The sequence below is a fragment of the Kwoniella shivajii genome, chromosome 2 (genome assembly GCF_035658355.1).
Source record: "Kwoniella shivajii chromosome 2, complete sequence".
Lineage (NCBI taxonomy): Eukaryota > Fungi > Basidiomycota > Tremellomycetes > Tremellales > Cryptococcaceae > Kwoniella > Kwoniella shivajii.
Genome location: NC_085909.1, coordinates 1,402,137 through 1,420,831, shown reverse-complemented (window position 1 = coordinate 1,420,831; position 18,695 = coordinate 1,402,137). Strand labels below are relative to the sequence as shown.

At 43.5% G+C, this 18,695-nt stretch overlaps 5 protein-coding genes across 5 annotated transcripts; 2 read left to right on the top strand and 3 right to left on the bottom strand.

The window, feature by feature from the left end:
• Positions 1-1,131: 1,131 nt before the first annotated feature.
• On the top strand, positions 1,132-1,640 carry IL334_001888 (uncharacterized protein; the record flags this gene model as incomplete). Its single annotated transcript, XM_062933637.1, has 4 exons — positions 1,132-1,155; positions 1,269-1,336; positions 1,390-1,536; positions 1,592-1,640. The coding sequence occupies 4 exons, from the start codon at positions 1,132-1,134 to the stop codon at positions 1,638-1,640; spliced, it is 288 nt and encodes a 95-aa protein (XP_062789688.1).
• Positions 1,641-2,164: 524 nt separating this feature from the next.
• IL334_001887 (uncharacterized protein) lies at positions 2,165-8,042 on the bottom strand (the record flags this gene model as incomplete). The annotated part of the gene is made up of 21 exons (XM_062933636.1): positions 2,165-2,354; positions 2,425-2,679; positions 2,738-2,788; positions 2,857-3,088; positions 3,151-3,301; positions 3,365-3,445; positions 3,512-4,170; positions 4,228-4,833; positions 4,894-4,935; positions 4,995-5,038; positions 5,107-5,503; positions 5,563-5,681; positions 5,746-5,801; positions 5,884-5,966; positions 6,028-6,188; positions 6,249-6,779; positions 6,836-6,997; positions 7,062-7,164; positions 7,226-7,308; positions 7,368-7,521; positions 7,604-8,042. The coding sequence occupies 21 exons, from the start codon at positions 8,040-8,042 to the stop codon at positions 2,165-2,167; spliced, it is 4,599 nt and encodes a 1,532-aa protein (XP_062789687.1).
• Positions 8,043-9,017: 975 nt separating this feature from the next.
• IL334_001886 (uncharacterized protein) lies at positions 9,018-12,270 on the bottom strand (the record flags this gene model as incomplete). The annotated part of the gene is made up of 12 exons (XM_062933635.1): positions 9,018-9,044; positions 9,114-9,440; positions 9,507-9,796; positions 9,855-9,941; positions 9,995-10,034; positions 10,089-10,378; positions 10,438-10,959; positions 11,024-11,294; positions 11,359-11,429; positions 11,487-11,606; positions 11,670-11,757; positions 11,833-12,270. 12 exons carry the CDS (start codon positions 12,268-12,270, stop codon positions 9,018-9,020), a joined length of 2,571 nt encoding a protein of 856 aa, XP_062789686.1.
• Positions 12,271-13,317: 1,047 nt separating this feature from the next.
• On the top strand, positions 13,318-15,578 carry IL334_001885 (uncharacterized protein; the record flags this gene model as incomplete). Its single annotated transcript, XM_062933634.1, has 9 exons — positions 13,318-13,549; positions 13,618-13,742; positions 13,806-13,943; positions 14,005-14,090; positions 14,166-14,406; positions 14,484-14,714; positions 14,810-15,197; positions 15,273-15,406; positions 15,465-15,578. 9 exons carry the CDS (start codon positions 13,318-13,320, stop codon positions 15,576-15,578), a joined length of 1,689 nt encoding a protein of 562 aa, XP_062789685.1.
• A 347-nt stretch (positions 15,579-15,925) lies between these two features.
• On the bottom strand, positions 15,926-18,503 carry IL334_001884 (uncharacterized protein; the record flags this gene model as incomplete). The annotated part of the gene is made up of 15 exons (XM_062933633.1): positions 15,926-16,086; positions 16,148-16,199; positions 16,266-16,381; positions 16,453-16,677; positions 16,757-16,883; positions 16,944-16,978; positions 17,027-17,094; positions 17,150-17,229; positions 17,283-17,345; positions 17,473-17,527; positions 17,583-17,735; positions 17,857-17,941; positions 18,005-18,039; positions 18,095-18,147; positions 18,243-18,503. The coding sequence occupies 15 exons, from the start codon at positions 18,501-18,503 to the stop codon at positions 15,926-15,928; spliced, it is 1,569 nt and encodes a 522-aa protein (XP_062789684.1).
• Between the last annotated feature and the right edge of the window lie 192 nt (positions 18,504-18,695).

The following is an 18,695-nucleotide window of genomic DNA, read 5'->3' as shown; positions in this document are numbered from 1 at the left end:
CGGGAGAGTGCAACACGGATTGCGGACTAGATGACCTTATTGACCGGAAGAGCCGATTGCTTTCATCACGCCTCGATGAGCAGGAGTGGCAGACATCAAGTGATACCGGTACAGCGGGATGATCGGTGATGAAAGCCCATTTCCGATTTAGGAATGGTCTCGGGCGCTTTAGGTTAGGTGGAACCTCAATTGCTCCTGTCCCAAGTCCGCTGGATGCGATCTAAGAGATAGCGTGTATAGTAGTAGATTATACGAATCTCGTACATGATTTAGTGCTAATTGGTTTCGTTAGATTCCTGCAAAAGTGTAAGCCACTTTCCTGGATGATGCGTCACTATCCCCACGAATCGGTTACTGATACACGCCGGGATGACGAATGAACCCAAATTTGGTAACGATGTCAACAAACAAGCAAGTTGACCTGGATTGTGTTGTTCCTTTTCCATATTTCGATCGATCGATAGGAATAACCTAAGGTTATCATCGGTCGGTCCGGTTGACTGTCGTGATGTACTATCTTTTTTACGATACGATGATCCTTGATGCGAACATCGAAATTACTTCATCACCCCTGTGATATTTAGTAAAAACCCTTGAAAGGGTGTTTGCTGGGATCGGATTTGTGGGAGTTCATATTATGGCATCGTGTAAACATAGTCGCGTGTGATCATGCAAAAAGAATTACGTCGATTGAAACCAGTACCCCCATGAACATTACTTTTTGTGGAGTCTCCGCGATCTCGATCTCGATAACTGCCGAAATTCGATTCTCCCCAGCGTGACTAAAATAAAAATCAAAATCAGGATGAAACAAGAGGATATGTCCCTTGCTGTGTGAGCTGATGTGACTGAGTCTGCCGATCCGGTTTGGGGAATCCCATCAGCCAAAACAACAGTTCAATTCAGTCGATCTTTACGTGTGATTGCGTTCATCATCGTCGTCATTACTGGAACATGACGTCGAGAAAAAATCCACAAACAGATGACGAAAGTTGATGTCAACTGATTCAGAAATGGAGACGATTTCGTCTATAAATACCGTGCTATTTTTGCGGTTTCTCATCTTTTCTTCTTCATCACAAAGCAACTTCACAACTTCACACAACAACACAAACCAACAACTTAAACAACATGTCTACTTACAAGCCTTCCGAAGTGAGTCTCTCCAACACATCTACCCGTTTCACTCAGCCATCTCACCTTCCCTTGATTCCACTTCACATCTTACCAATTGTTACCTGTTGCTGACGCTTCTCGCCATCCTTTAGCATGACGGTCTTAAACAAGACGGAACTCCTGACAAGAGAGTGTCCTCTGAGCACGGTTTCGGTGGATCGTGAGTCCTGTCATGTCCGTATCGATAAGTTCCGTTACTAACTCTTTATGCAGTGACGGTCCCGATCCCCACGTAGAAGGTGCCAAAGGTGGATCCAACAACGCTGGTGGTGAGAACTACAAGCCCTCTGAACACGGAGGTGTCAAGAAGGATGGTACTGAAGATGCCAGAACCAGATCTGACCATGGATTCGGTGGATCGTAAGTCATGTATCTCAGATGCATCGAAATTTCTGGCTGACCAACTCCAACACAGTGACGGACCTGACCCCCACGTTGAGGGCCAAAAGGGTGGATCCCAATAATTTGTTCTCCGGAGCAACTTTGTAGCAGTAGTTAGATTAAATGATGAATGTATCTAAGTGAAAGAAGATCAGATTTTTTATTCTTCCACTCCAATAACAACTATTTTGCACTTGGCCAGTGACATATCGCGATTGCGAATCAATCATTGTAGGAAAGAACACTTATGTTGTAATACAGCGCAAATGATCGGTGTACCGATTTAATGCTAACATCTGTATGGATCAAGTACATTTCTTGCCGATTTGTTGTCATGCTAAGACGCCCATTCTACGACGCCAACTTGGACCCCCTTGACTGAGGTATCGCTGACCATTGTGCTCACAGACCGTTGGCTGAGCGTTACCGTCTGGAATGTGTAGCGTTTAATTATCCCTGCCGTCATTGTAGCAATCTGGTTGGCATCACATTATACATAGATTCAATTATAGTTTATTCTGAAGCGAGTCATTCTACCGGGTCTGATAGTGTCTAACGTTTTTGTGTAAGCTGAAAAGTGAAAGATGCGCATCTTGCGGTGTGTTTTCTACGGAGACGAAGCAGTGCGCTCGGAGTCTGCAGTCCTCTTTTCGGTATGTGGGGGAGAATCAAGTTGCTCGGGCTCTGAAGCCTTTTCTTGTCCCGAATTCTTTGGTACTCTCGCCAACCAATAGATGAGGACGGCCGCCACGATATTGAAAATGATGTAGGCGAACATAAGGCCGAAATTTCTCCATCTATCAGTGTTGCACAGTCAGTAAATGACTTTTCGCTTGAAGATGAGGGTCGGTGGACATGAAAGCTTACCGATGACTGTAAGAAAGTCCAAATTGTGCCAAGAATGTATTGGTAGTTTGGATCGTACAAAGTGAACATTGATCAGTAGCATTGGTATCCAATAGATAACCGCCGGCGGCAGTTATATAATTCCCAAGGTACTGTCCACATGTTTGACCTGAAGGAGGATTGAGTTTCAGGTATTCGTTCGCAGCGCAAACGACGTTGTTATTTGCTACCGCTACACTAAGCATTCCATCCACAAGATAAGAGAATGGTGACACCCTTTCATATCACTGCATTAGTATCTGGCAGTCAAAGATGAGTCTTGGGAACTACTTACCTGTACATGAATATCCAAAATCCAGGAAGCGAACTTCCAGGAACCAATACACTGATAAGGCGATGTCAGCGTCAGATTCCTCTAGCTTTTTTTGTGTATACAGTCAATATTAGACTTACCCGCAGAATACAAGACATAAAGAGAACATCAAATTGGCAAGATTTCCGGCGGTTTCAGCAGTGTCGATACCGGCGACTATCATTACGGCGAATGTAGAAGTGAACAACATAAAAGCCTCGACGTAAAGCCACATGAGAACACCTCGAATATGAACGGCACCGGTAGGAATGGCATTTCTGTAATAACCAATGGGATAATACCAGCAGAAGAACATCACTATTCCCATCAAGACTACAATCCTAATCATCAGCGACTATTCATGGTCTTGGGTTGGTATACTTGGGTGAACTTACATGCCCAAGGAAGTTCCGCTGTTATTTGAGATAAGATGAACACTTTCCATGAATAGACTTTGGAAGGCCGCTCTCGGACCTCGTATAAACTCCGTTGAGTAACAAAGTAAGGTGTAATTTGTTGTACGAGTTGACCGAAGATAGTGAACAGCTGAAGGTAACCCCAAGTCAAGTCAGCCTGTGCTGATCGCGCTTACCGGCTGGCCACACGTACCATAAAGACTGAAAACAATTGATTTTGTAGACCTTGTTGTGAGGTGCCCGCGCGATAAAAAGAGAAGCCAATGAAAAGAGTCTGTAAAAGAAATGCGTTAATAACCTCTCGGGTAGGGTCTCGTCTATAGAGATCTACTGTACTCACAGAGAATATACAGAGAGAAGCCTTAGACCAGATGTAAGAAGGAGTTCTCCAATGTTGTTGTAAGACTCTGGTGATAACCAATCTGAACTGTGTCGTGAGAGGAGCAGCAAACTCGGCATAAGCAGCCTTATCGTTTTTGTTGTTGTCGCTTGGATTCTCTTGGCCATCTGTGCATTGTTTCGATTGACCTCTGTCTTCTTTTATACGCTCAAGCTCTCTTTTGACTTCGACGCGCTCGGGGCTATTGAGCCAAGCATGATGCCAATCGACATTCGTTTTACTTCCTGGGGCAGCACCTACAGCCTGCAACATCCACTCTGCTGGGTTCTCTCCTGGTGGACAAGGTGGCGCTCCGTTACGAACGAAATAGTCAACAAGGATATGTGATTTTGCTCCAACTTCCCCGTAGTATACTGTTTTACCGCCTTTGGCCAAAAACAAGAGTCGATCGAACTGTTCGAACAATATAGCAGAAGGTTGGTGGATCGTGCACAAGATAGCCTGTCCATGTTCCTGCAATTTTTTCAAGAGTTGAAGGATATTCCATGATGTTTGGGAATCAAGACCGGATGTGGGCTCGTCGAGGAAAAGAAGAAGTGCAGGTTTAGCCACTAGTTCAACACCAATAGTGAGACGTTTTCGCTGTTCAACATTCAGACCTGGGCAAGAAGGTTAGACTCATTCCAGCTTGGGATTGAACATGGTCTTTTACTCACCGGTTCCAGGGACACCTACTACCGCGTTTGCGTAAGTGTCCATCTCCAGAAGCTTGAGAACTTCCTCCACATATTCGAGCTTCTCTTCTTTCGAGGTATGTTTGGGTTGACGAAGTAAAGCACTGAAAGTCAAAGCTTCTCGGACGGTAGTAGTTTCAAGGTGTAAATCCTGCTGCTGAACATAACCAGTCTTCCTTTGAAAACTAACATCTCTTTGTTGACCATCGACAAGCATTTCACCAGTGACGACACCCATAGTGACTCGAGTTGCTAGGACATCTAGCAAAGTGGTCTTACCTGCACCAGAAACTCCCATCAAAGCTGTCAAAGTACCTGGTTTTACCCAGCCGTCGACATGATCTAGAATTCTTCTGGTTTCTCCTTTGATCTTGATGTCGTAGACTACGTCTTTCCAGGAAAATACTGCAGTTTGTCGTTGGATAATACCAGCATCAGCTCGACCGGCACCGGTAATCTGTTTGGCCAATTTTCCATCTTTGCCGTTGCCCTGAGATTCTTCATCATCGCTCTGCTTGAGAGCCTTTGGTATTCTGCTTCGGGGAAAGATCAGGATTTCACCTTTTGACTTTTGAGCAGTGATAAGTTCTGTAGAAATCCCCGTTAGCACATTTTTTAGTCATTAACCATTACAAGAGAGTTTCTCACCTGTAGCGGATAAGTAAACGACTGTGAAGAAGATGAAGAAGGCTATATTGACCATGCTCAGCGCACGCTTCGATCACTGATCATAAGAATCGGCCGCTTACCGATCAAGATTCCAAAATTCCTCCATTTGTGAGAGTGATAATACCTGAGAGAGCGAATTTAGCATTCACAAGTGGTCAAAATGGCGAACTTGTCCAATTCCTACAAACTCACATGTAAGCAAAGTTGATATAATCATCTCCATTTACGAACAGAGAACCTGGGACTGAACCGACTGTTGAGCAGACCCTTTCTGTCCCCCTTACACCCTCATATCCTGCACCAGATGGTACAATTGCCGTACAAGCGTAATCTCTTCCATGGAATTCGTTGATCATCAAAGCTTCAAATCCATAAGCGATCGGGTCGATATAATTCATCCATCTGGCCCATCCGTGCATGTAGTTCACGTTGATGGCGAATCCTGTATAGATGACCAAGCCCAAAATCAAGATAGCAGCAGGTGCCAAAGCCTGTGAAAGTGTTCGTGATAATGATGCAATCGATCGGAAAATCATTGACATGACCATTGTACATGTGAAACTGATCAGCAAAAAGAAGAAGAAGGGACCTGTACATGAACGCATTAGCCTCGTAGAAGCGTGCTGTAGGTAAGGATGTTAGGCTTACCTGGTTCTCGTCGAAGATTAGTCATGAAATAGAGGGTCAGATTAAAGAATATAGCATTGGTAATCTTGTATGGCATATCGGTAAGCGATGAAGCTACGGCCTCGGCCGATGGATGATAGCTAGCTCAAGCTCAACGTTAGATCCGAATAAAATCACGGAATATAAGTCTGATTGGTCACTTACAAAGCATATTGAGAATGTTTTTCGACAATGTCTCGTTGAGCATATAGAGTTAGAATCTAGAAGTGATAACATATAGGCGTCAATGTCCGAAATCTCTGAAGTCCAACCAACACTTTTCGAAATTGGTCCGGGACTTACCTCCAAGGCAGAACTGAAAGCCGCCATGAGAATGGCGAAGAACAGAAGAGCACCACGACTATAGAAAGACGAGGTGTCCCTCGCTGACAAAGCAATATCATCAAACCCACGTCTCATAGTGTGACATGACATGAAAATACTCACGAAGATTGTAGAAGATCGAGGAAATGATCAAACCCATGGCAAAATTACCGAATAACTGCGTGAAAGTCAAAGATGGATCTGCCCTGAGCCGTTGAAACCCTCTTTGCAGACATAGTCTCACTTGACCACCATAGGAAAGCGTGTATGGAGATTTAGGTCGACTAGATATAGGTATCGTCAGTGAGACGATCCGTTGAAAAGTAAAGAACGCGTCCTCTTACAGATGTTTGGATTGTTGAGCTCTCCTGGATTGCAAAAATGCTTCATATCGTTCCCCGTGGACGGGATGTCTTTCTTCGAAATCATCAATTTCACTTAGCAAAGCTTGATATTCAGGTGAAGCTTTCCAAGCAGCTGCAAATTCCTCTGGAGATGTAGGTACTTTTCCTTCGAAGCCGGGTTTAGCTGTTCTTTCACTAGGACTCGTAAGCGAAGTCAAGAAATCTGGGGTGGTTTGTTGTTCAGGACAATTGAATCCCATATTCGTGAAAAATTGTTTCGCTTCTGTAGTTTTTCCAAAAAAGATCTGTTCACCTTCGTAAAGAACGGAGACCTTGTCGAATATATCGTAAGCTGATTGAGGGGCTTGATAGATCGCTACCACAGAGGATATATCGAGGTAGTCTGCGTTGGTACGGAGAGATTTACAGAACTCTACAGCATTAGCTGAGTCAAGTCCTCTGGTAGAATTGTCCCAGCACTGGAGCGGTGCACCTGCAAGAGCAGCTTCCGCGATAGTCACACGTTTTCGCCTGATGACGACTCATTAGCTTGGCACGTTGACACAAGGAGATTCTAATTGACTTACTCTCCACCGGAAACACCCCGAACGAAATCGTTACCGACAATAGAATTGACGGTATGAGAAATCCCAAAGATAGACATAATGACGTCTCTCATGTTGGTGGCGTAATCTTTGGGAGAAAGACTATTGGGAAGCTCACGAGGGCGACGAGCTTCGGCGGCGAAACTGTTTATCAAATCGTTAGTACAAAGATTTTAGGTGATGGACTGTCAATAGGACGACAACTTACGCCAGGGTATCTCCGACGGTTAGTTTTGGGAAATGGACATCGACTTCAGCAGTATAAATGGCTTCTCCTCTGAATTGTTTGTGCATTTGTTTGGGAGTGATACCTATAAGTATCGAAGGGGTTCAACATCGGTCTTTAGGGGAGAATGTCTTGAATATACTCACCTCGGTAATTGACGTGGGATTGGTCATCAAGATAAACACCATTCATCTCTCCAGCAACAGTTTTGAGCATAGTCGTGCAACCACTATTGCGATAGAGCGATGATTAGCACGTGCAGTGAGTGGTTTCGCCAAGACGCCTCACCTTCCTGGTGGACCCAAAACTACTAGCATTTCTCCTGCCTCCAAAACACCGTCCATACTCTTCAAAATTTGCACTTTTTTTTTCCTGTTACCGATCATATCTCTCAGGGAGCCGAAAAGCGATAAAGGTAAATTGGATACTGTCTTTTGGTAATCTAGTTAATGTGGTTGCGAATGGTAAGCTGTCATAATGCCAGAAAGATGGATAACAATAGATGGGATAATGCAAACACTTACCTGCATCTGAACCGTAACCATGCACTGCTAGATTTCTGAATGATATACCTGATTTTCTCTGGGGACCACTATTCTGCATTGATCTGACGAAGCCTCTTGTCCACTTTTTGGCGTCAAAATTGGATGAAAATGGATCCAGGTTAGAATCTTTTTCATATTCAAAAGGGTTTTCCGAAGTTTCAGCATCATCCTCTTGTATGTCATTTGTGTGATCCACTCTGTGTTCATGTCTGTGATGACTACGTTGAGATTGACGAGATAATTGCCGTGCGAGATGACCGAGATGCTCCACTCTGTGTTCCTCTGTGACCGGAGGTAAATCGTCATTTGGATGACGTTCGGTATAATGTGGATAAGAGGTTACTCGACTTAGGCTAGTTCCGTCGACGGTAGACTGACGATCGTAGCTAGTAGGTATACCTACGCCGGTGAATGCCATGTTTTGCGATTCTACCTAAAGATGTCTGTGAGGGATCGATTGTTTATATAAAATTGATATAAGTTAAATACTATATTAGATGGCCTAGATTAGATGTCTCTTATATATCAGAAAGTAAGTCAGACAGTGAGGAGATATCGCTTATAAAATACATTCCACAAGACTCTTTCATGTTTATATACTTGATTTCTGCAGTGGGACCATGCCGAGTCATCGTTGCATGATACCCACATCGTGTTTCATTTATAAGAGACTATTGCGAGTCATTCAATGACGGGCGCCGTTGACAAGAGTATGATATAGACCTAGATTTATGAAAACAATGATATGGTGAAATTGATGCCATCCTCGAACCCAGCTCATGAATAGCTAAACGGCGGGCTGAGGATGTCAGATAACGGGTGTTATTTCAGCAGACACAGTACTCGAGTAGACAAAACAATGACCGACGGTCGAACGACGGAAGCTAATCTGTCACGGAAAAACAGTATGGTTCGGAAAATATCGGCAAATGCGGTAAGATTAGATATATCAACACTTTGGACGGCCCCCGATGTACATCTCATTAGTCATCGGTGCCCAGTCCTATGGCAATAGATAGTTTGCCTGATGGATCCTGAGAGCCGCTTACGTCTATGTTTTCGTCTTCACTACGTGGACCACCTACGGCGGCCTGAGTTTGAGGCAGCTTTGTGAAAAGGTCCCGCATGCTCATGCTTAACATCGAAGGGGTCCAGTACCTGATTAATCATGACCTTCGAGAGCCGGCGGTCTCGAGATCTCAATGGACATCTTGTCTCATGTCAAGCCGGGGTGACATCAAAGCTCAGTGCCACCAATTCGCCAGTACGTCATACATTCAGCACAGCTGATTCATGACATTAAACTGATTCGATCATCATACATTAACCAGAAAGCACTGTCTCCAAATCAGAATATGTATAAATAATTGTTCAGATCAAGAAACATTGGCATTTATGCTGCTCTTCCCGCAGTGAGGTCCTGAAAGCGAAAGAGCAGTATCAGCGTACCGGAGACCATGTCGAGGCAGAGAGGAGTATATGGACACACCTTGTACACCTTCAAAGCCTGCAACTCTCCCACTATCCTATCTTTCTTTTCTCCTTCATCCAATCTCATTGCTTTGCCCAGCGCAACTCCATCACCTTGATAGTCCTCCACAAAACCTTGACATCCTACATCCTCCTCATCTTTACCATCGTATCGAGCAGTCTCGATCTTGAGTCCTTCCTCATTTGCTAAATGCAGTAGACAGATGAAGCAGAATGATGTTGATATTTCGGACATCTTTTCTGTTGGATAAGACGATCGAAGAGAAGTGATGATGTTATCGAATGTTCTTACCGGTTCCGCATCGTCGGGTGTTTTCGGTGTATCCTGATTGTAGAAGCAAACGTCGGTCAGCTAATATGATCACTTAAGGATGCGCGGTGCCCAACTTACTGATTCGTCTTCTGATTGTTCCTTTTCAGGCGGTACAAGGCTTCTCAAACCAGTCCAGATGTCATCTTTCAATCTCTTTACATCGACTCGCTTAGCTTTCTTAGCAAAATTGACGTTTTCAGGCCTGCTCTTTTTAAGCTGTATATCTTGAGATCCTTGAAGAAGATCTTCAGATTCGTTAGGATCATATATGTTAGGTTCCGCAGAGTCCAGAGCGTCGTCCACATAGGCGTCATCCACATCATCATGGAAAAATTGAGATTCGAAGGGCGTCGGTTGAGAGTCTAGGTCTAAGCCACAATAAAGATGAGTTAGATGACTACGCTAAGTTGTTCAGATTGTACATACCCATTCCATCACCATCGATGCCCCCGTCTGCTCTATCCGCAGCGGCCTGAGCCCAGAAGTTCTCGTCAATCTCGCCATTGGGATTCTCTACACATCAACGTCAGTTGATGTACCCTTCTAACGTAGTCCAGGTTACTCACCAGCCATTCGAGCAGCATTAGCGTGCCTCCTCATACGCAACTATCATATGAAAATTAGCGTACGACAAACTGACTCTACGAAAGCGAAGCGTACCGAGAATTTGGGTTTTAGGAATAGCCTCAATAGTTGCCTGCTGCTAAAGTGCATATCATCGGGTAACAACCATTCTTCCCTTCTCTTTCCTGCAGAGCTTTTCTTGCCTGATCTAGACAGGACTCCTCGATTTGAAGGTAGAGTGATAGATGATTTGGTAGCAGGCGCAAATAATGTCTTCGAAGAAGACGCAGACGTTGAAGGTGATGAAAAGTCGATGGTGAATGGTGTTTTGGCAGCCTTCGCAGTCTTTGTCGCAACATTGGCATTGCCCAGAGGCGTTGTGGCATCTTTTGAGGTAATCCGTCAGCAAATTCATATTTTTGCTATTTTGATGGGACTAACTCACCTTTTCTTGACACTTTACGCAATTTCCAATGATCTGCACCAGCCCAAGCTTTCCCGAAACCTTTGTCGAAGTAATCAAACATGCCTTCCGCATCTTCTTCTCCTGCACCAAATGCCATGACTAGTTCACCTTGACCTTGACGTCTAGGGTCAAAAGGACCCAGATGTTCACCTGGTGCAGCCATAGCTAATGATCCACCCATCCCTTGTCTTCCATAGGCTTCAGGAGCTTCCATATCATCTCCTCCCATTGATGCGCCATCGTCAAATCCACCTGAAGGACCCACGTCGTAATCCTCATCGCCGAAGAAGTCATGAACCTCTCCATCGCCTCCAGCTTGAGGGAAGGTCTCATACCCTTCATCGTCAAAGGTGGGACGAGCTTCGTCATCGTTATACGAATCTTTCAATCCAAATAACGCGGTGAAATCCGGAACCGCATCTGGATCCGAAGAAAACTTGAAAGAAGAAAGGGTATCGGAAATATTTAGCGCTTGGAGTGCTTCAGTGCAAGGCATGAACTCTGGATCATGTTGATTATCAGCTTAGTACCATCCTACGCACAGACATGAGATATTGTTACTGACCCCTAAGCTTATCAAGTTCGACCATCTCCTCGTCTTCGTCCTCGTCTTCCTCTTCCTCTTCTTCCTCACCGCCTGCATCTCCAGCATCAAACACCACTCTTCCCTTTCCATCTACACTGAGATGATTCATCAGCAGGCCCATTGCACCGCCTTCATCAAAATCGGCGCAAGTCTTTTTGAACAGCGGATCAACAGTGAATTCCAGGTCAAATTTCTTGACTTGCAATTGAGAAAAGGATTTGGCCAAAGTCGCTTCAGAACGACTTGTTGTCTGTTATTGCACGATGATCACATCAGCTATGAGCGACGTACACCTCCATACAAGGTCTACTCACTTTTCGAGTTGCTTTAGGCTCTCCGCCTTCTTCATCATCGCCATCAACATCCTCACCATCTTGTCCTTCGGCTGCCAGTACATAGTGTATCAGTGATTCACTTCTATTGGGATAGAACGCAAACTCACCGCCTCCTCCAGCTAAACCACTGAGTAGTTTCCCTGTTTCCGTAGCTACACTATCTACTCGTGAGGTATAAATCTTGATACAACCATCCAAAGTACAGGATGCCTTCTGGAAATTGATACCTACAATGTAAAACAAAATCAGATTATTTACCATTGCGATATGACTCTGTTTTTTGGGCTCACTTTGATCATCTGGGCCATTACGCAATAGCGTCAGATCGGCAAAATAATCAATGAGAGCAAAATTCCATGTGTTGTTTGCAGTGATTTTCTGTCAACCCGGATCAGTGGGAAACGCAATGGTGAAGATGTGCTTCTGATGGCATTTTCAAGAATCTGAGCTTACGTTATCAGTAGCGAGTTTCATCCACTCCTCAAAATTTGTATTCATCACTTCCATACTGACAACGAGAGCAGCAGGTTCTACAGCTGATAACCTTTTGGCTCTTCTTTGAGCCATTGTCTGACCTCCTGCAGCAGCTTGTTGAACAGCTAAAGCAGATACCGTTCGTTTGCCATTTCCATTATGATGTTTTTCCTTCCCTCCATCTCCTGCAGCTAGATCTGCAAAATGAGCAGACTTCCTCCTCTTCGCCTTTTCAGCGGCATCGTCATTCATTGACATTGTTAGGCCAGATGATTGGGGTCGTGGAGCGTTGATGGTACGAGAAGGTTGAAGGGGTGATTCAGCGGGCGAAGCTGTTGTTGAGCCAGATGCTTTCTTTGTAACTACTCTAGAGCGTGCCGTGGATGTTGCTGAGGGGGATGCTGTTGCCGTTGGCATGGTTGACAGCCACTCAAGTTATGTATAAAATCGACTAGTGATATTTACTCTGTTTCAGCGATGTATAATGGAAACAGATGATTGTGTCTTTCAATGTTTATTATTATTGTTGTTTTCGTCGAATTTGTCTGTTTTGAACGCGTCGGACGTGTATTACGTAAACAAACTGGTATCTGATTTTGACATGGGAGCACAGCGATCAATTGCCTGCATTCCAGTTGAAGAAATCGTCAGTCAACAGTACAGATAACGTTTCTCGAAGGCTCTATATGTACCTTCAGAATGTGGGACAGAGCTGGAGGTGTTACAAAGTGAGAAGACTCTGACAAAAGTGTCAAGAAAGTGGCCGGAAATGGGCTCTTTGGTATGGGAAGCCGGGATACTCATGGTGAGATCCATGGAGCACGCGCTATCAGACCAGATCTTACCAAAATGAAATCCTGCTTGCCAGAAAACGATCGGCACAGAGTTGTACACATGAGCTAAACCAGGACATACATGGCAAGTCAGTTCGATATACTTCTCACTGCCATGTCAAATAGCCTAAGATGCGCCACGTCGAGTGACAAACCCAATTACCTGTAATTGGAGACTACGAGTATGGTTCCGAATTCGGCTATGCTCCTACGGCCGGGATCTCATTTTCAGCTCGCTTAAAATTTCTGAATTTTGAACTGTCTTTCATCTCTTTCCTCTCATCTTTCACTTCAGCTCTTGTGTACAGGACTGTTACGCTGGGGGGGCGGGGGGGTATAGTACCTTTTACTCGTAATATGCAGATCATCTGCAATTCCCAATTACCTCTTTGTACCATAATGGCGTGATCGATCTATAAAAAGATAGTACCAAAATTTTACCTGTTTCTGAAGGAAGTTCGGTTCGAGACATGTCAACTTGTAAGAATCGTCAACAAGCGAAATAAATAAACTACCATGACCTAAAACATGTTGACTATCCCATTTTGATTTCGTTTTCTTATTCTTAAATTGATCAACGACAGTCAATCAATTGAAACCTCTCTGTTTAATCGATTGAGATTCTATCAAGATGACGACTGTTGGAATTGATTCATCGTCATTAAAACCACTCAGTAACTCAGAAAAGGTTCCTTCTCCAACGGCGGGGTATGATCAGAATGTCAATGCATCGCGAATACCTTATGATGATTTAGAGCATTCTAAAGCAACAGAAGTCGGAAAAGGAGGAGTTGGAACTACACAACGAAGGCTGAACAGGAGACATGTCACCTTTATCGGTATTGGAGGGGGAATCGGAACAGGTGAGCTTTCAGACTTGATTATCCTTTAGTCGAGATCACAGCGTAGCTTACGGTCATGGATTTGGTAGGCTTGTTCATCGGAACAGGTTCTGCTTTGGCTAAAGCAGGTCCCGCAGGATTGTTCATGGCTTTCGTCGTGGTCGGTGCTGTCCTTTGGTGTGTCATGGAAGGTTTAGGTGAAATGGCCACTCTTGTAAGTCAAATTTATGCCCTATTCGACATACGACATCGAACTCATGTATCGTTTTATCCTTAGATTCCTCAAGCTGGTACTTTCCCTCATTATGCAACTAGATTCATTGATCCTGCTGTTGGATTTACTCTCGCTATATCTTACGGATACTGCTATACCATTGCTATCGCCAGTGAAGTTTCTGCAGCCGCTCTTGTTGTCGTGAGTATTCTTCCTCTCACCTATCCTTGTGGATCACTTTGTGTCTGACTTCGTGATATAGTCATATTGGACAGATATCACTCCTGCAGTTGTCATTACCATAGCTTTGGTATTGATTTTCGCTATCAACATTATGAATGTCAGATTGTAAGTACTCTCTCAGTTTCGTGGAAGTCCTTGAAACTCCTGCAAGAAGAATGCTAATTTTATATCATTGATCAGTTTTGGTGAAACAGAAGTTGTTTCATCGTCAATAAAAGTGATTTGTTTCATTGGACTTATCATTGTTTCTCTTGTTATAACGCTTGGAGGAGCACCAAATCACGATAGAATTGGATTCAGGTATTGGAGAGATCCAGGAGCTTTTACCGATTACAATGGAATAACAGGATCAAAGGGCCATTTCTTAGGTTTCTTATCTGCTTTAATCAATGCCTCTTTCTCTTTTATCGGTGTGGAAACTGTGGGTTTCAATTCGTCTTTTTTGAGAACCGGCACATCTGATATACGGTGAATGCTGATTACTAAATACAATGATAGGTCGTAATTGCCGCTGCTGAAACTGTTAACCCTCATAAATACCTTCCTAAAGCGACAAGAAGAGTCACCTATCGTATCGCCGCGTTCTATATCCTGGGTGCTTTGTTGATCGGTATGATCATCCCATATAACGATCCAAACCTCTCTTCAGGTACAGGAAATGCCAATTCTTCACCGTGGGTTTTGGGCATAAAGAAAGCTGGTATCCCTGCACTCGACTCGATAATCAATGTGAGTAAGCTCGTGTATCTTTTGTTGCTGCGGATATGTTTCAGAGATGGGATATTGGAAGCTGACTGGATATGTTGTTAATCAATTTGATCTAGGCTTGTATTCTCATTTCAGCTTGGTCAGCTGGTAATTCATACTGTTATATTGGAGCTAGAATAATAGTAGCAATGTCAATCGATGGACAACTACCAAAAATATTTCAGAAAACGAATAAATCAGGCGTACCTTACTATGCTGTAATATTCTCATTTCTGTTTGGTCCATTAGCATATCTATCTTTGGGATCAGGTGGTGCCGCTCAAGCTTTTTCTTGGATATTATCGCTTTCAACTATTGCTGGCTTATTAGCTTGGATGACTTTAAGTATTTGTTTTATCAGATTTTACGCTGCTTGTAAAGCACAAGGCCTTGATAGAAACACTTTACCTTATAAAGGTAGATTTCAACCTTATGCTGCTTGGATAGGTGCCATTGGTTCTTTGAGTGAGTGATCCCTTGTAGTCTCATTGATATCAGATAATTTCGCTAATCTCATCGTTTCCTTCTTCATCGATACAGTCATTACATTGATTTCGGGTTTCAGTGTATTCCTTAAAGGAAATTGGAATACCTCGGATTTCATCGCCAACTATATCGGTATTCCAATTTACATCATCCCTTTCGTTTTATGGAAGTTATCCAAGCGTACAAGCGTGAGTTATTCCAACTGTGTATCATGAAATCTGCGCTGATGCTTGATGGTATCACCAGTTCCGAAAAGCTTCAGAGATCGATCTTTGGTCAGGTCGATTTGACCCGTCCGAAGCACCGGAAGAACATCCTCCTACCACTTGGTGGGGTAAATTCCTTGATTGGATCTTCTAGATTAATAGATTCATAGATATATAGAGAGACATGCAACATCCTGACCGACCTTCATAGACCAAAGATAGCAGATGCATGTCAATATACTTGTGCATGCATTATTCTAGGAACAACCATACTAACTAACATCGACTGGCAAGACCAATGAAAGAGCAGTACACCGCAATACATCTGACAAACTAGTTGTTCAAACAATACGATTTTGTATCCCATTCCACCCTCCACTTTCGTTTTTCTCGTCGATCTCCCTCTCTCATCCCTTCCTAAAACACCCTTGCACTCGATTCTTCTACAAAGACTGATACGCACCAGAATACAGACAACTTGGATAGGACGTATAGGATCAATTATGCGAGAGGAGATTCCATCCTGACGGCAGATAAAGTTGGTCCGTGATAGTGTTTTCTGGCGTTGACAGCATACCAGATAGCTGCTATACTTGAAAATCCAGCAAATACTACACTTGCGTAGTTCATTGAAGAGGGATCGGTCACAGGGATAGCGGTAGCTGTTTGATTTCAAAGTCAGTGACATCCTTTCAATATCGGTATTGTTTTTGCTCTACTCACGCATACAGAAAAGGATAATTGAAAATGAAATCCATACGACTGTGATGACGTTCTTTATAATTCAAATGATCAGTGACAATCGTAATGAAGTTACAGACTGGTACAACGAAGAACTCACAATGGCGAAACCAGCTTTTCCTAATGAATAAGGTGCATCCTTAACTATTTTTCTACCTCTGAGCAAAGAACAAAGAACGGGGAAAGCATAAGAGCATCCCAGACAGATCGTAGCCACTATATCGAACAGCAAGCAAGGTCAACTTCCGTTTCGCGCATTTAGTGTCAAAGAGGGATCTTGCACTCACCACCTGTGAAAGCGTTGAAAGCAGCATCACTTCCTAGGTAGATTAATCCTAGCAAAGCACAAACAATAGTTGAAAGAATCAAGGAGTTGATTGGTATACCGAAACGAGGGTTGACAACCTTCCACCAGCCTGAACCTGGAATACCACCATCACGTGAGAAAGCCCATGTACATCTAGAAGCTGCTGTCAAAGAACCGATAGTTGCGAATACCCAAATTCCCAAGACTGGAAATGTAATGTTTGCTATCAGTAAAAGATTGACGGCAAAGGCTATTGTGGATGCTGCGGATGTCGTTGAGCTTACTGAGGAATAGTAATCCTAATGCAGCTCCAGGGCTTCCGGTTACGGTCTTATACAGGAGAGGCATTGGCTGAAGACTTGCAACTTCCAATAACGGTTGAATATCGGGTAAGACGAAATTGATAGGTAGCTATGTTTAGACAAATCTTAGCATTCACCGTCTGGCAAGAAGCGGATCCCAGGGACGTACGAGATATATCAGACCAGTGATAGCAGCTGCAGCGACTGATAAGACTGACAATTGTTAGTCCCTTCTTGACAATACTGACTTACCCATTGCTCTTGGTACTTCACGAGCAGGCTCTTTGACTTCTTCACACAGGGAAGCGACCATGCCGTATCTGAAACATGCGTCAGTATCGAGCATGCTGCACCAAAGGTGAGTATCCAGCTCACCCAGTAAGCGTATAGGCAGCTTGAAGGAGTCCTACGAACCAAGCCCATCCTCCAGGCCATCCGGAATTAGTCGCGTCGAACTTGTGAGTGTATCGTCAGCTTTGATAGCATGATGTAGGTGAAGTAAACATACGTGAGAAAAGGCGAATTTGCCAGAATTTCGATGATCTGCCATACTGAGTAGAGTAATGATTATCTGATATAGGTTCATCGTTCGTTAGTGTCAGTCCTGAGAATCTGTCAAGCAGCGTTTTACATACACTATAGAGATATGCACGGATTAATAAAGTACCATACGCATCACAACAAGAGGGAACTCACACTACTACGGATATACCAGTCCAGTAGAGACAAACCGTGTTCAGTTTGTCTAGGTATCTACAACGACGCTTAGCAAAACCCTCTCCTACCCTAGGGATAAGGGTCAACTTACTTGACGAAGAAGATGTTGATCAATAAAGAACCTAAAAGAGCTGCCCAATACACTAGACAAGTTTGCCATTTAGTTGGGACGCAATCTTCATGATATAGCGTTGCTGCAGCTAAGATAATTTGAGATCCACCAAAAGTGATTGAAGCTGTGACACTATGTAATCTTAGTATCAGCATGTCTCTTATGTCATGTCAAAAGACGAAAGACCCCTTTTGATAAAATTTTGCATCGTCCTACTGTCTGATCTGGGGCAAGCGAAATGATTGCAACTCACGTCCAATTTCCTACGGTCCCCAACCATCCTGTTAGGTAGCTTGCGAATGCACTATATTTAGGAGTCGATAGCATTGCCGACCAATCTGATTTGTAAACCCAATCAGTACAGATTTCTGGAGTTGCTTTCTCAGTGAAAAGGTACTCACAATAAACACCGCCAGAAGTAGGGAATACCGAGCAACTAATTTGATAATGAATAAGTGAGTCGGAAGATGGTTTTATAAGGTCAGACTCACATCTCAGCTAAACTAGCTGCTATAGCCAAAGAGACGAATGACACGAAAATCCACTACGAGCAAAAAAGGTATCATGTCAGTATCTCGACCGCCTTTCCGACGATAAGATATTGATGTACGTCAGACCTAAGATCTATCTATCACTTACACCATACAAGATAGTAACTGGTCCACCATCCGTTAAAGCTATATTCAACGTGGTTGAAGTACCGAATGGAACAGCCATAATAGCGAAACTTAATCCTAAAACACTTATCATTCCTAAATTTCTTTTCATTTCTTGTTTATAGCCCATTTCTTCTAATCTAGCCACGACACCATCATCATCCGCCTTGACCAGATTATTGGATGGTGACATTACTGATGCTACTGGATAAGTCGATTGTGCTTTTTCTGCTTTATCTGTCATCTTGCTTGAATTTTGCCTTCCCTGTATCAATTTTGCCTATACCAATTATCAAATGAACGAGATGTCCTTCTTCTGTTATGACTGTGACGAGGATAAGAGATGGTCTTAAGAACACCGGTAGCAAGATGTAAGGTGAGAACAAAAAGGATGTGTGAGGAGACGGCTATATGAAAGAGAGGTATTGATTGAATG